The 14,411-nt window shown below is 45.6% G+C and overlaps 2 protein-coding genes across 2 annotated transcripts; both read left to right on the top strand.

The window, feature by feature from the left end:
- The first annotated feature begins 5,867 nt into the window (after positions 1-5,867).
- Positions 5,868-7,371, top strand: LOC127024784 (C-type natriuretic peptide 1-like). The gene is made up of 2 exons (XM_050909457.1): positions 5,868-5,966; positions 7,066-7,371. Exons 1-2 carry the CDS (start codon positions 5,868-5,870, stop codon positions 7,369-7,371), a joined length of 405 nt encoding a protein of 134 aa, XP_050765414.1.
- Positions 7,372-13,315: 5,944 nt separating this feature from the next.
- On the top strand, positions 13,316-14,172 carry LOC127024782 (natriuretic peptides A-like). Its single transcript, XM_050909455.1, has 3 exons — positions 13,316-13,426; positions 13,560-13,854; positions 14,030-14,172. Exons 1-3 carry the CDS (start codon positions 13,316-13,318, stop codon positions 14,053-14,055), a joined length of 432 nt encoding a protein of 143 aa, XP_050765412.1. The 3' UTR covers positions 14,056-14,172.
- Positions 14,173-14,411: the final 239 nt, after the last annotated feature.

Here is a 14,411-nt window from a genome sequence, read left to right as displayed (position 1 = left end):
GATCTAAACTTAGCCACCCACCAGAACATCTGACACTCTGCTGTACCCAGAAACTTTTAAATATCATGCACACGCATTCATATATCACACACATACCATGTGCCTTCCCAAGACATAACCACCCACACATACTTACATGGCTACTAGAGTCTAAAGCCTGCAAAAGAGCCATTCAGCCCCTTCTCGTACTGTACGTACCATGTTCTTCAATCAAAGATTGAAGTGGTCATCTTATCAAAACCTCTCACAGTGTCTGCTCTGTTTTCTTTTCTTTAACCAGAACTTGTTCTAACCGAACTTGGCGGCATATCCTCTATTCACCAGGAGAGGTCACCACACACCTCCTTAATGACAAAGGCAGCCAACCCGAAGTGAAGAGGCTAGGTGGGATCTCACAGGAATGACCTTCTAGTTTTGCTGAGGAAATCTCTCTCAGCTGAAAACAACTGGGGATATGTAATCTCCATGCTGCCCAGGAATGGTTCTCGTTCTTCCTCCTGTCAGAGGTTATGAACCGCAGACTAATGTAGCAGCCTTTCTGCTTTCAGCTGCTAATTAGCTCTATGCTTCGCTATACAAACAATTTTATGAACTGAGGCCTGACCTAGCTCCCACTGCAAGTCCAATCTTTCTATAGTGAGGCAATAATATGTAGACCAATTAGACCTCAGTTCAAATACCAAGGGTTTCTAATACAACACAGAAAATGAAAGACTGATTCTGAACAGTTTAGTGCAAGATCAGCCTAAGAATTTCTGAGGACCAACTTAAAGATCAAGGGGAAGGAAGACTGGCTGCCACAGGACTAAAAAGACCTACATGGTTTAAAACCATGCACAGCTAATCCATGTTTTCAGTTGCACTTGCCTGTGTAGACATTCCCACCTTTCCAAAACAACTGGGCAGCAAGATGCTGTTCATCTTGCTAGAGATGAAGCTTAGCCAAAAATACAGCTTCATGTGAGGATTTATGGAACATGAGTACTTCTTTAAGCCTCTGCCTCTCACCAGGCACCAACCAGAAGTCTTGTGCCATTGCTCTGAACACCTCAGCTTGTTTCCTATTTGTTTCAGGATACATTTTACTAGAGTCTCCAAAAATCCTCAGTTTGTTTCAGTTGATCCTACAATGTTTGCCTAGCCTTCATTTCCCACTTGCTTCTCACATTTGTCTAATACAAAACCCTTCCTTTCTTCCCATCATCCTGCCATGATTAATCTGACAATCTTCTCCAGTACTACAGCCTGTAAAAGCCATCTGTGTTTTTCATACCAGGTCTCCAGAAGTTTTCACATTTCATCTGCTTTATGCTGCTCTACGACTATTATTTACATCTATAACTTGATCCATTCCCTCTCCACTTTTTCCTTTGGGAGCTGATGATACCATTTGCTGAAGAGTGCTGAACCACAGGCAGTGGGACTCTGTGCTTAAAGCACCTTGGGAAAAGCAGCTTGCCTCTGGATGTCAAAAGAATTTACAGCAAAATTGTAATGAACATCAGCAAGACTAGCACAGAGCAAAGTCAGGGATCTTTAGCATCAAACCACACAGCAGGACCACTGAACCTAAAAATGCCCTCATGCATGAAGAAAAAGCTCCTTTGGGAGACAAATCATGGAAAGGGGGCCAGGAACACCCACCAATGAATCAGTGGATGTTGCACTTCTCTCCCTAATACCATCCACTGGGGGATAACGAGGGAAGTCAGACTGATCTTGGCTGCTACAGGCCAGGTACAGAAGTCCCACGTGGCTTCTTTGTTTCCACCCCTGCTGCAGCAGAGATCGGAATTGGGCCCAACTCCTCTCCCAGCAAGCAGCAGTGAGCCACAGAGCATACTGACACAGCCATTTGACTAGCACTGAACACAATCTCCAGCTATTTCATCCCCTCCCTCACGGCTGCTTCCCTGCTGGGCTTCATTAGCGTCAGCAGAATGTGATAAATGTGCCTGACAAACCTAATATTAAAATTTTGCCATCAAAACCCAATGCTCCAGAACCACCTACGACCTGCTACTAAATGCCAGCCTGCTGCCCTCCTTGTCCTCAGGTGGCCTAGGCCCCTTCTTGTCCCAAAGGGCTACAGAGGAAAATATCCCCTCTTCACCCCTACCAAAGAGATCAGAGAGCATTAGTGAGAGCAGAACAGATCAGGCAAAGGCAAAATGCATTCTTGGGACCCAGAGAAGAGTGGTGACAGCACTGAATCTGTTCTCTTACTGGCCTTTACAGTCCCACAGAAGGTGCTGTTGGACAGGAAGAGGAGAGGAAACATGTGCAGTGGGCCCTGTGGGATGACCAGCCCACAAGGGACACTCCTTCTGAGTCAGCCGATAGCGAAGGTTTGGTTTATTCCCCACAGATGGGCTATCACAGACACTAGGAGATCAGAGTTCCTCCCAGTACACAGTCCCAGCCATCCCTGAGGTAGGGACCAAATTCTTCTCTGGATTGTGCTGGTGCAAATCCAGTGGATACATGCCAGCTTTACACCAGGTAAGTGAGCTCAACAGTCTCTGTGCCGAGTCCCTTTTCTGTAGAGAGAACTGCTCCTGCAGATCCCCCTGCGCCCCCTCCTGCAACAAGGCCTTGCTATCAGCACATAACCTAGGGTGAAGGCAATAAAGTGTCAGAAGAGCAAGCAGAGCACCTGCAGCTGGGTAATTACCAGCCAAGCCCGGGCTCATGATGATGCTGTGCGCTGAACCCTGCCTCAGCTCAGCCGCTACACAACTCGGGAGAGGGCAAGGGAGGGGGACAACGAGGCAAATGCTTGGATACCACAGCTAAATGTTAATGTCTCATAATGAGGGGCCCCTGGTGCCAGCTTCCATCAAGGACTTGGCGATCCCACTTTGATGAAAGCGTCACTGCCCTTTCAGCCAGCTGCAGTGAGCCAGGAACTGCTGGCCTGAGCAATTGGGAAGGAGAGGGAGGCTGAAAGGGGTCACTGAGCTAGGAAGGAGGAGGATAATGAGTGCGGCAGTGCTCTAATGGTACCTATCTAGGCATGCCACACACTATCAACTTCAGAGCTTGGCTTCCCCACAGCAGTCTGTAGAGATGAGGCAGATATATCCCCAAAGGAATAGTATGCCCTAACTCTACTCTTTTAATAAGAAATAAGATCTCTGCTGGTACAGGAGAAATATCTCAGTAAGCTAGGAAACAATTTACTGTTGGAGATGAGCAACACACGCCAACCTGCCTTCTTCTTGATGCTTCCTTCCACCCTATGTGGAGGATTTACCATACAACAGAACACTTCAGAAATGGGCATGAAGCTATTTCCTGTCTCCCAAATATTTTCTACTGTCTTCAGGGGTTCCTCCCTTCTTATAGACTGAAGTTTGTTGTAGGAAGCCTCTATCTTAACTCCACCACGCCAATGGCAATTTTTGAAATTGCTGTGAATATTCAGACACTGAGTTTCAGTGCTACTCTGAGCCCTGAGAAGATCCAGAATGTAAAGCAGAGACTTTTGCTGGATGGCTTTCTGTTTCTAACTAGTTCTTTCCACTGCACTAAATCTGATTTGAACCCAGCCATTGACTAGATGGACTGAAGCCGTCCTCATTGTCTAGGTTATGCAGCACTCTGTGAAACGCACTCACATTCAGTGTCATTGTCTTGGGAGATGGAACATCCTTTTGTTCTGCTTATGGACAGCATCCAGCTGCAATGCATTAGGATGAGAGGCAAGGACACAAACTGCAACAAGGAAAATTCCAACTAGATATTAGGAAATCATTGCTTCTTGAAGATTTTCAAAAAACTCAACTTGACAAGGCACTGAGCAATTTGATCTAAGTTGGCTCTGCTTTTAGCATGAGATTGTACCACAGACCCCCAGAAGTCCTTTCCAAGCTTAATTATTCTGATTTTACCAATATAGTCACAGATGAGGACTGTGCTAGTGTATACATTTCCAACAGTTACCAGAGAGACAATTCAAGAGTCCCCCAAAACAAGTTCAGAGATCTTGAGGTCGAGAAGATTTATTATCCACGTATATGCAGACTTGTGACAAGCCAATCAAATCAACAAAAAACCCCTAAGCTTTTTCAGAGAAGAGACAAGCCCGAAACTGCCCTGACCTTCTCCTACTGTCTTGTTACACTGCAAAGTACACACCTCAAGCCTCTGAAATGATGATTTCATTTTCTAATAAGATTCAGATCAAATGTGGTTTTAATCAACATCAACAACAAAAAATATCCCAACAATTTAGTAACATCAGACCTCCCTTTCTGTCATAGAGGAATGTTTATAAGCTGTATCCTTAGTATACCCATTTCTAGAGACACATAACAATTATGTCTTAAACTGATCTGCAGATGAAAAAATGCTGAAAACATTAAACCCGCTTGCACATCACAGAATTATTTTTTTCCAAGCTTTCAGTACCAACAAGACTCTTAACCTCAAAGATCAGATGAAAGGTGCCAGATGGTCCTTCATTTCTATTTCCTCCATACAGATCCAGCTTAATGCCCTTTAACTTTCTGCATCATGTGTGCAAAAATGCAGTGAAAGATCAAGATGTATTATTGCATACTCAAGAACATTTCCATTTTTCAGTGGGGCCAAATTTCAAGCTCCTACAAAACATGCAACTTAACAGATTTTTATCGCTGCTCTTCCTCACTGCCCCCAAAACAAAAAAAAGGGTCATTTCTTGGTATGGAACCTAGTAAAAAACTCATTAGAACAGATGGGGGGTTTGGAGAATCAGTTATCTATATACATCTTTATCAGGGCACCCACACATCTCCCAGGTGCTTTTACAGTAGAGGGAGGTCTGGCCAACAGCAGTGATTTAAATACCCTCAAGACCCTGGCTAAGAACCGATTCAATTTCTTCTGCTCTCCCTAACATTTCACAGAATCCATTTTGTTTGAAGCTGGTGCTTCAATTCATTAAAAAACAAAACAAAACAAAAAACCACAAAAAAACCCACAACCAAAAACCCCACCAAACACACATTCTGATCCTGAAGCTTTTTAATGTCCCTGTAACTGTACATGTTGTAAGACAGATGTTGGAGCTGGGCTTCCTTTCAGACTAATTTCAGATTGAATACAAATTATGCATGATAAACTGAGAAAGAACACATACAGGAAATGTTTTAAGCTGGATCCAGGGGAAAAGAGGAATTTCTTCCTCAACTTAAGTCATGTAGAAGCTTTCTGTGCACACCAGCCTGGTTTCAGCCACACTCCCTGTCACTCAGGCCAGTAATTAACGCAACTTACTTGTCATATTTTTAGGACTTGGATTTCCCTTCTTCTCCAAATCACACTCTTTTGTCTCATAGGTTACTAATGCCATATCATTATGTTAGGTAATAACACTTAGTTCTTACATAGCGTGTTTTATAAAATGCCCGTCCCTCTGATTTGGTACTTCACGGTGACAAAGGAGCCAGGTGAATGTGTCGTGGATACAATTTGCTTCCTGTCTTACTTTATACTTCTCTCACAATTATTTTTCTCTGGATGGAAAGGAAAGGTTTAGCAGTCAACCCAAGGAACACTGAGCTAAGCAAACTGACATACATAAGTGGCACCAAGACAGCAGGCTGCGAAGATCTTCAGATTCACAGCAACAGAATGATGCTGCATTGCCTAAGTGTAAAATGCTCCTTTTATTCACCATCAGAAAAGAGAACTATTTCCTCCCTCCTCCTCCTGGGAGAATGAAAACAGATCAGAACCTCAAACCAATCCTTGCACTGGCAGGAACTCAAAAGGTAGACTTGGGAGGGGTTGGAGAAAGATATAAAGGCTGGTAGCTGGAGACACAGAGCAACACTGAACTGGAGAGACTCAAGGGGAGGAGGAATCAGAGACACCAAAACATGAAGATGAATCTGAAACTTCTTTTTTGCCCTGGATTCCTTCTGCTGCTTATTGTCAGTCAAAACCAGGCAAGGGCCAGGCCCATTTCCAGCTTACAGGTAAGTGACTGGCTGCTCAATAGAACTGAAAGAAGCTGATCCTTCTTTAGAACTTAGACACTTCAGATTAGCTCCGTTTCTTCCAACCCCAGCTAAAGCAGTAGGAGACACTCAAAGAGATCATGACAGCAGGAACCCTGAGGTGGGCAGACACAGAGCTATTAAATGGAGGGAAACTAAAGTAATCGATTACTGGGTTTAAATTTCTGATCACAAGAGGCAATTGAAAGGAAAATGTTTTTTCCTGTGGGGTCAATTTGGGGGTTGCAGATTTAGGGTCATCCTGTGACCGAGTGAAGCAATAAACTTTTGGAGTAAAAGGAATTTTTCTGGAAGGACTTCAGTCTAGAGCCCTAGAGCAGTCACCTGCATGCTCCTCCCTGAAGCCCCTGGTTTAAGCTGAAAAAGGAATTAATGGGTTGTGCCTGCATGATCTCCTCAACTCAGTAGTGCAGTAATGCAGTCCCTGCTTGCGAGTCTCAGAGGTAGAACATGAGAAAGAGAGAGAGTGTGTGTGTGTCTGTGTGCACACCCAGGAATTCCAAGTCATTAGGAAAACACATTTCAGCTACCTGACTAGGGATCTGGTATTCCCAAATATGAAGTAACCTCCCAGTCTGCAAAGAAATATATAATCCTTCTAGCTCCAATTTCAGCATGTCTCCTGTCATTGCATCGCTTCTCTTATTATTCCAAGGTATCAACCATTTTTTCTTGTTCCTTATTCACTCTTGACCAAGCCTCTTTCACTGTCTTTCTCAATTTATCCCATACCCCAGATCCCCAGCTCCAGGAAAGACTTAACTGGCAGTTTGTCAGCTCAGAACTATAGAATATGGTAATAGCATAGAGCCTTAGAGCATTTTGAGAGAGCATACAGTGCTAGCTCAGAGCAGCTTGGTGAACCAGAAGAAACTAAAGATAACCATCATCAGCTTCAAAAATCACTTCAGTACTTTCATCTTTTGATAGATGTTAAAAATAAGTTTCTCCAAACTTAGCACTGAGCATGGCTTATACAAAAATAATGACAGAGTTCCCAGAACCCCTCCTTCTTCTCCTCTCCTCCCTCTCCACCATCTACCTTTCCCTTTTTCAGGGTCTGTCCAAACTGTTAGATGAGGACCTGGAGCATCCCCTGGTCTCAGAAGAGAAGGACCATGAGCAAAACGACATGATCCCAACAGGTGCCTTTGGTCAGCAAGATGTTGAATTCCAGTGGACCCAAAACACCAGGGACCAGCCTGAGAGCATGTCCATGGGTGATAGTGCTGTCCAGAGGTTCTTCAGCAACCTCCTAAGTTTAGCCCGTAGATACCGAGGCAGAAGCAAAAAGGGCCTCTCCAGGGGCTGTTTTGGTGTCAAGCTGGACAGAATTGGGTCACTGAGTGGACTGGGATGCTAACTGCTTACTATGGTAAGAGAAAGCCAGAGGCAGGTGGTCTGTGTGTTCATGTATAACTTGCATAAATATGCAGAAGAGCAGATTTAATTCAGCTTTAAGGAAATGGTGCCTTGAAGTAACTTCTACCCTCCTATCGCAAACACAGTTTACTAATTTTACCCTCCTCAGAATTCACTGTCATCAGACGTATCCTTAAAACCTGTGAATGCCACATCTCTGCTTTACCTGCTTTCACTCCTTTCTCCAAGTCAGCTGTATGCATTTCATCTAGTCACAGAAGCCAGATCAGAGAGGTTTTCACCAGCTCCCCAGGGATGCTTGTGTCAATCCAAAGAAACTCTGAGCAGAACAGTGGAGCTGAACCTGGCCCTAGAACAGTAAGAAATCAGTTTATTTCCATGCGTGAAATCCTGTCCACTTCTCTTTCTTTTACTTATTCGTCTGCTTTCTTGACAGGACTGACTTTGAGGTTTCAAAGGACCTGTTGCCTTTCAGTGAGATATTCAGCCCTTATTCACATCAGCTCCACCAATCCATCTACTGCATGATGTCCTGAGCAAATTGCACCCCACCCCTCCCCTGAATTATTTGGCCAATAGAATACACCGTTGCTGTACTGCCTATTTGTATCAGAGTAATAACTTGTGAACATCTATCTGAAATTTAATTACAAAAAATATTTTTACTGTTTGTGTACTAAAAGTATAAATAAACAAGTCTCATTATGTCACAGATAATAAACTGTTTTCCGTAATTTGGTGAATTTGCTTCAAGTCTTTGCTGTGATTCTTTCATGTATCATTCCTGAAACTGAAACAGTGCCTCAGTTTGCAGTTAGACACAATCCACTAGAATTCAGAAGCATTTCAGAGGGATGCTTTCTGGCAAAAAGGACTTTTTAGCTGCTCTTAAACAAAAAACAAAAAACCCCCACACAATCAAACAAGCCCTTTTTACCAAAAGAACCTTTCTAAAGTTAAGATATTACTATCTAAACATAAATATAACAGGAACACGACTGACATAGCCATCTTCACAAAAGAGTCATCAGAAACCAGGACACAAAGCCCCAAGTCTCTGACCACCACAATTTGAACTAAAAGGGTAGCTGTCTTAGCTGATACCAGTAGAAAGCTGTTACTCTGCATTTGGATCTGCAACTGACAGAGGAAAACAATTGTTTCTTACTAGTATATCTCGTCTTGTCCAAAAAAAAATGCTACCCTTTGAAGAAAGTTCAAGGGCACCCTACTCTTCCATAGGCAGATCCAGATATTGCAAAACACTTTTCCAACAAAAAAAGTAAAGTCAAGGTTATAAAAAAAAAAAAAAATGTATCTGACCATTCTATTTTTTAAGCAAACCAAGTATTCACTGAATCTAACTATGAACAAATCTAAGAACAGCGACTTGGCAAACATCCTGAGCCAAAGGAATTCTGTACGAAGCCTGGTTTGCCAAGATCATGACTGTGCTCTCCTGATGCTGATGAGAGCTGAACTCTGCAAGCAGCTCCATGGAAATCAGTAAGGCTGCTCACACAAATGTCTACACTGACGGGCACAAATGAAGGCACAGCTGTTCACTTCCAGCCTTTTGCTTGGAGTGGACAGATGGGCTACACAGTTGTACTCCTGCCATTTTCTTGGCCACAAGACAGATGCTCCTGGAAGAAAATATTCTGGTAATAAGCCTTTTCCTAACAGGACCCCTGGCAGTAAACTGCAACATGGAGCACAAACATCTATGCAAAGCAAGTTCATCAACAACCCTCTAGCTGCACATGCTCTGAATCTCTGGCAGTTCAGCTCTCATTTAAGAAAGCCTGTTTGCACAGAGCAGCTAGAGCTCTAGTTTCTGGGCCTGCCTCAATCACTTAAACAAACTCTTTGATTTGGTTCTGCTCCTTCTCACCACAGTTCCCACAGAATGAAGGCAATCCAGGACCTGTTGGAGAACCATTCAGAGCCAAACTAGAGAAAGCTTTATTCTTCTCTCATGCTATTTGCAATATATAGCTTCCACCCTGATGCCACAGACTTGCTCTAGGAAGGACATCAGTACAAGGTCATAAACACATGTTTCAACACTTAAGAGCTGACTATCAGAGACCAGAAAGCATAGAATGATTTGTTAATGGAGATACTCTCCCCTTGCACAAGCTACCAACAGCTTCTCTCTCTATTTTCTTGCGATCTTTTACCCTTTCAATATCTCTTGCACATTTAGAAATTACCATTAATTCTACCTGTCTATGGCTATTCCATCCTCCAGAATCTCTCTCCTCAGACCAGTAGCTATGAGGCTATCAACACATATCCTGAGCAGAAAATTCAACAACATATCCCGAAGGCTTCTCTAGTTAACAGTTTTTGTTAGGTCTTATGCTGTTTGCTACGTACTCTGTTTAAGTTAACTTTGATAACAAAGCAGCAGCAACAGTGAAAGTGCCCTAAACAGACACTTGCTGGCAAAGAATGGTCTCATCACTTACATAGGCACCCCTGAGTACAAGCTCTTGAACAACAGAATAGTCCATATAATGAATTTATTATAGTCTGTGTTGCCTTTCCTAAACAAAACAACAAGAAAATGAAGCATTTCACCAGTCAGATGAAGAATTAAAGTGGGGAGTGGAAGATGAAAGAATAAATCCATTTTCAGCATAATTCACATATCAATAGACAGGCTATGCATGTCTTAAAACTAACGCCATGGTCTGATCAGTATGAACAGCTTTTCTAGATGGAGCCCCATAGACTGCACAATAATTCATGGGCAAATTCTCCTGGAGGTCTGGAGTCTTGTTGGGCTATACAGATAACACTCTCCCTTGTCGTAGCTTCCATCATACAAAGACCTCTGCCCTGCACAAACAGGAGCAAAGAGATTTCTGATTCATTATTCTAACTTAACACACAGTCAAAAAGAGATTTTCACTTCTTTTCCCCCAATACACAACAACTTACTTATGCTAAGAAGCAGCAGACATGCCTACTTGTGGGAACTTGACAGGAAGCATCCAGCTTTCTTAAACAGAGTCCCTCTTCAGGTATGCTGGCCCTGGGGCTGGCCCAGGTGCAACCTATATGGTGGAAAGGTTAATCCACACAGCCCATGGACATTATGGTGTCAAACAATGAAGAGCTAGTATCTTGTGACAGTTGGTGCTAATGGGAAGGTTACAGCCTCCTTCCTAATAATGCTGGGTCTGATAGCTTACTCCCAGCTCTCAGTAACCCTAGGGGCAGGCACATTCTCATAGGCATAAAAGCTTCCTGATGTTGAAATTTCACTGAAAATCCAATGAAGGGTAAGTGCTACTGGAGTTTGTTTCCTGAACATCGTCAGCCTGTTTCCAAACTCAGCTACACTAACATAAACTGTGGGTCACTGAAATTATTTGCAGATAAAATAACAGAGGTCAGAGGAGGCTGAAGACTGAGCTGTGAGCACTTGTGAACAGAATCCTACAGAAGATGAATAAGAAACAGATAACAGCTCCATTTCCACAGAGGCTGAGCTGGTAATGTGCCATCCCATCACCTGGCATTTTGTGTGAACATTTTAAAAAGCCACTTTTCAGAAAGCAAGAACAATTTATTTCACATAAAAGGCTCTATAATTAGATCCCTAGGACTGAAGCCAGGTGTGTTTGTACTTTAGGTAATTTGCTGAGTTCTATTAGCATTTAAATAATCAAAGCTAACCTTTGAAGTTAGCATGCCAGTCAGATGGGGGAAGCTCATCTCTAGCTGTGTCATTTCCATCTCCACTAAGCAGCAGTGCATGAATTTACAGAGGATTACAGAAGTTGCCACGGAGAAAAGCCTGCAATAAAACTACTCCTACACAGAAAGAAACATTCAGATATCTTTCTCAAATGTGTCTGCTCTTGGGGTACCTGCTTATAAGTGATGTTAGGCAGCAATCAAGATTTGGTCTCATCCAAAACTCAAGTCTGCCTAGTTTATTACTAGAGGGCTAAGTTGTATTTATTTCCCTTGGTCATCACACATATCCTATACACTCTCACTGCTTTATCCCTTTCCACTCCTGTCTGTCTTTACTACACACAAAATCGACGATGATGCACATCCTCACCTTAGCTATCTGCTCTCACTATGTATCAACATAACACTCCCACCTGATGCGAGCCTCCTTCATTCATGTACCGTACTTTCAAAATATGCACCTCATTTCTCTGCCAGATTCTTCTTTGCTGTGATGCTTTAAACAAAACCACTTGCCAACTGTTAAGACTGCTGGATGTAGGGATCATTGTCCCACACCAGCTGACATGGCTAGTTTGCTTCCACTCTAAGATAAATTATGTATGTCAGGTGTAGGCAGATTCGTGGAACAGAAGGACAAGAAAATGGGGGAAGGAGATGTAAAAACGTAATGTATGTTGTTGCTTGTTCATACAGCACCTAGCAGTAATAAGTCCACAACAGCTTGGTTCAAAACCCTCTGAACTCAGAGGAAAGGCTTTCTTTGGCTTTGCTGAGCTTTAGGACAATCTCTGAAATAAGGGCCCAAGCAGAAATCACTGCATATCAAGTGAAATCAGAGAGATTTATGAGTGTACTGGCTAAGGAAACAAGGAGGGGAGAAGGCAGAGACTTAGTGTAACTGCTTTAATATTACCCAGGCAGTGATTGAAAGGACCCTGTCTGCTGCTCTACCCGCTGGATATCATGGGTTCTGCCTTTCATTCTGTAAGGATCTAACAGGGTCATCTTGATTTGCATCCCGGGACCAGTGGAAATTGTACTCATTTATAGTTGAAATTTGCCACTCACACAGGAGAGATGCTGAAAGTTTTACTGAAAGTTAATAAGAAACTGCTGTAAAGCTCTGAGGCAAAGTAAGAGAAAGTTTCATACAAACAGGCTGCCTGTTACAGTTGCCAAATTGGTAATTCAGAGTCTTTTATCTGGGGAGCCTAAATCCAAAGATCTACAAAATCTCTTTCTTTGGGCAAGGCCCCTGGGCTTTCTGGAAAGAACATTTGTTCCATAGGAATTTCCCACTCCAACCCAAGCTGTGTGGGACAGAACACACCATCATTTATGGGAAAGATGGTGGGATATGAGGAGAGGGTGGTGACTGACTCACTGCTGTAGCTGAGGTGTGGCTGGAGAGCAAGTAACGTTTATAGCAAAGTGGTCAGCTATACCATTGCTCAAGGCAGACTTAGGCCACTAAAAGGTTAGTGCCTCTTAGCTACAGAGGGAAGGGTTTGCAGACAATGCCAGAGGAAGTCAAGAACCATCATCACCTGACCTTGCAAGGAAGGAAAATCTCCTAAACCCAAATCTCAGGGCATGGTCTATTCACATAGCACAAAAATATGTATACAGAGAAGAAAAAGCTGTTGGGAGCTGCTGCAGACAGAGGAAAATTTCCAATTCCCCCCACTTCTCTCCACCATGGAGGAGAAATGATCCATCCCTCATCCCCTTGGAGGGGAAATCAACCCCCTGCTTGGGCCAGCTCACAGCTCCTGCATGCCTGCAGATGTGAGGCAGAGCAAACAGGCAGAAAGTGCAAGGTCCTTTCACTGCATCAACTCCTACCTAACAATGATGGAGACTGGAGGGGGAGGAAATCTCTGGGAAAATGAGTGCTGCCAGGAAGGGAGGAGATGACTCAGGGCAGCTCTCTCCCTCTGGAGGAGTTGCTGCACTCAGGAGACCCCCCTCTCCTGGACGGTCACCTGTGGGGCCAGTTGTAACCAGTTCCCTTATCAAAGCCGGGGGGCAGAGTGTGGCACTCCGGCTCCTGCGGGGATCTGGCAGGAGGCAGCTGAGCTCCCTCCGGGCAGAGAGTGGGGATATAAGGAGAGGTATCCATGGGCAAAGCAGCGATACGGTGCCGAGCTGGGTTAGGATAGGGTAGGATAGGATAGGGATAGGATAGTAGGATAGGATAGGATAGGATGCAGCTCCCGGCTCTCTGCTGCGGGGCCTCGCTGCTGCTGCTCGTCCTGCCATGGGCAGGAGCGCAGCCGGCCGGCGGCGAGCACGGTGCGGAGCTGCGGTCCCTGCAGGTACCGGGGCGGGCCGGGCCGGGGCTCCCGGGGCGGCCACCCGCACCCGTCCCGCCGGGGCGAAGCGGGCAGGAGCGGGGCTCCCTGTCCTCTGGCCGCGGCCGTCGCTTCTTCCCTCTCCTTCCCTCTCCAGGACCTCCTGGAGGCGCTGGGGCAGCTCCGGGAGGAGGAAGGGGAACCGGGCCCGGAAGACGAGCCGGTGGCCGGAGCAGAGGACGGCGGCTCCGAGTGGGACCTCCCGGGGGCGCAGAGCGGCCCGCCGGGTGCGCCGCTCCCGGCGCCCAGCCCTCCCCAGCCGGCGGAGGGGCAGAGCCAGTGGAGGAGCCTCCTCTCCTCCTACAGACGGAGGCACTTCTCCGGCTGCTTTGGGACGAGGATGGAGAGGATCGGCGCGCAGACGGCGCTGGGATGCAACCAGTACAAAGCCCGTAGGTCCCGGGTTAGAGCCCGCGGCTCCCCGCGGCGCAGGGAAGCGGGGGAGGCCGGAGCTCGCCCCTGCTCGCCAAAGCGGAGGCGGCCGGGGCAGCCGCTGAGAGCGGCCGCTGTCCCCGGCTGAAAGCCTCGGAGCGGCTCCCCCAGCAGCTCTCTGCCCTTCTCTCCCAGGTTTCTGGAGGAGAGGGAGAAGCTGAAGCCGGGACCGGCTCCCAAGCGCTTCCTGAGCCTCCAGGCCGGTGTCCAGCAGCCAGACAGTCAGGCTTCCCCCGGAGCCTCCGCGGCGGCGGGGTATGGAGCAATAAACTTTTGTACAAAGCCTGCATTGCCTTTTGTGTGTGTTTTTTCGGTCACGGCATAGCACACGGTCAGAAGATACAGAAATCCCCTCCAGAGCGCTCCCTTCCCTCGGCCCTAAGGGCTCGGTCCCGACCCTGGCCAGAGCATCCCACCCGGTCTGGACAAGCCTTTGCCGGAGGGTTGCAGCAGCAAGAAGGATAGTGGTTGCATCCTTCCAGGACAATGATCAGTCCAGTGACCCTCCACGCTGCAC

The sequence above is a fragment of the Gymnogyps californianus genome, chromosome 21 (genome assembly GCF_018139145.2).
Source record: "Gymnogyps californianus isolate 813 chromosome 21, ASM1813914v2, whole genome shotgun sequence".
NCBI classification, from domain to species: domain Eukaryota; kingdom Metazoa; phylum Chordata; class Aves; order Accipitriformes; family Cathartidae; genus Gymnogyps; species Gymnogyps californianus.
The sequence above is the reverse complement of the archived record's forward strand: the minus strand, read 5'-3'. Positions and strand labels throughout refer to the sequence as shown.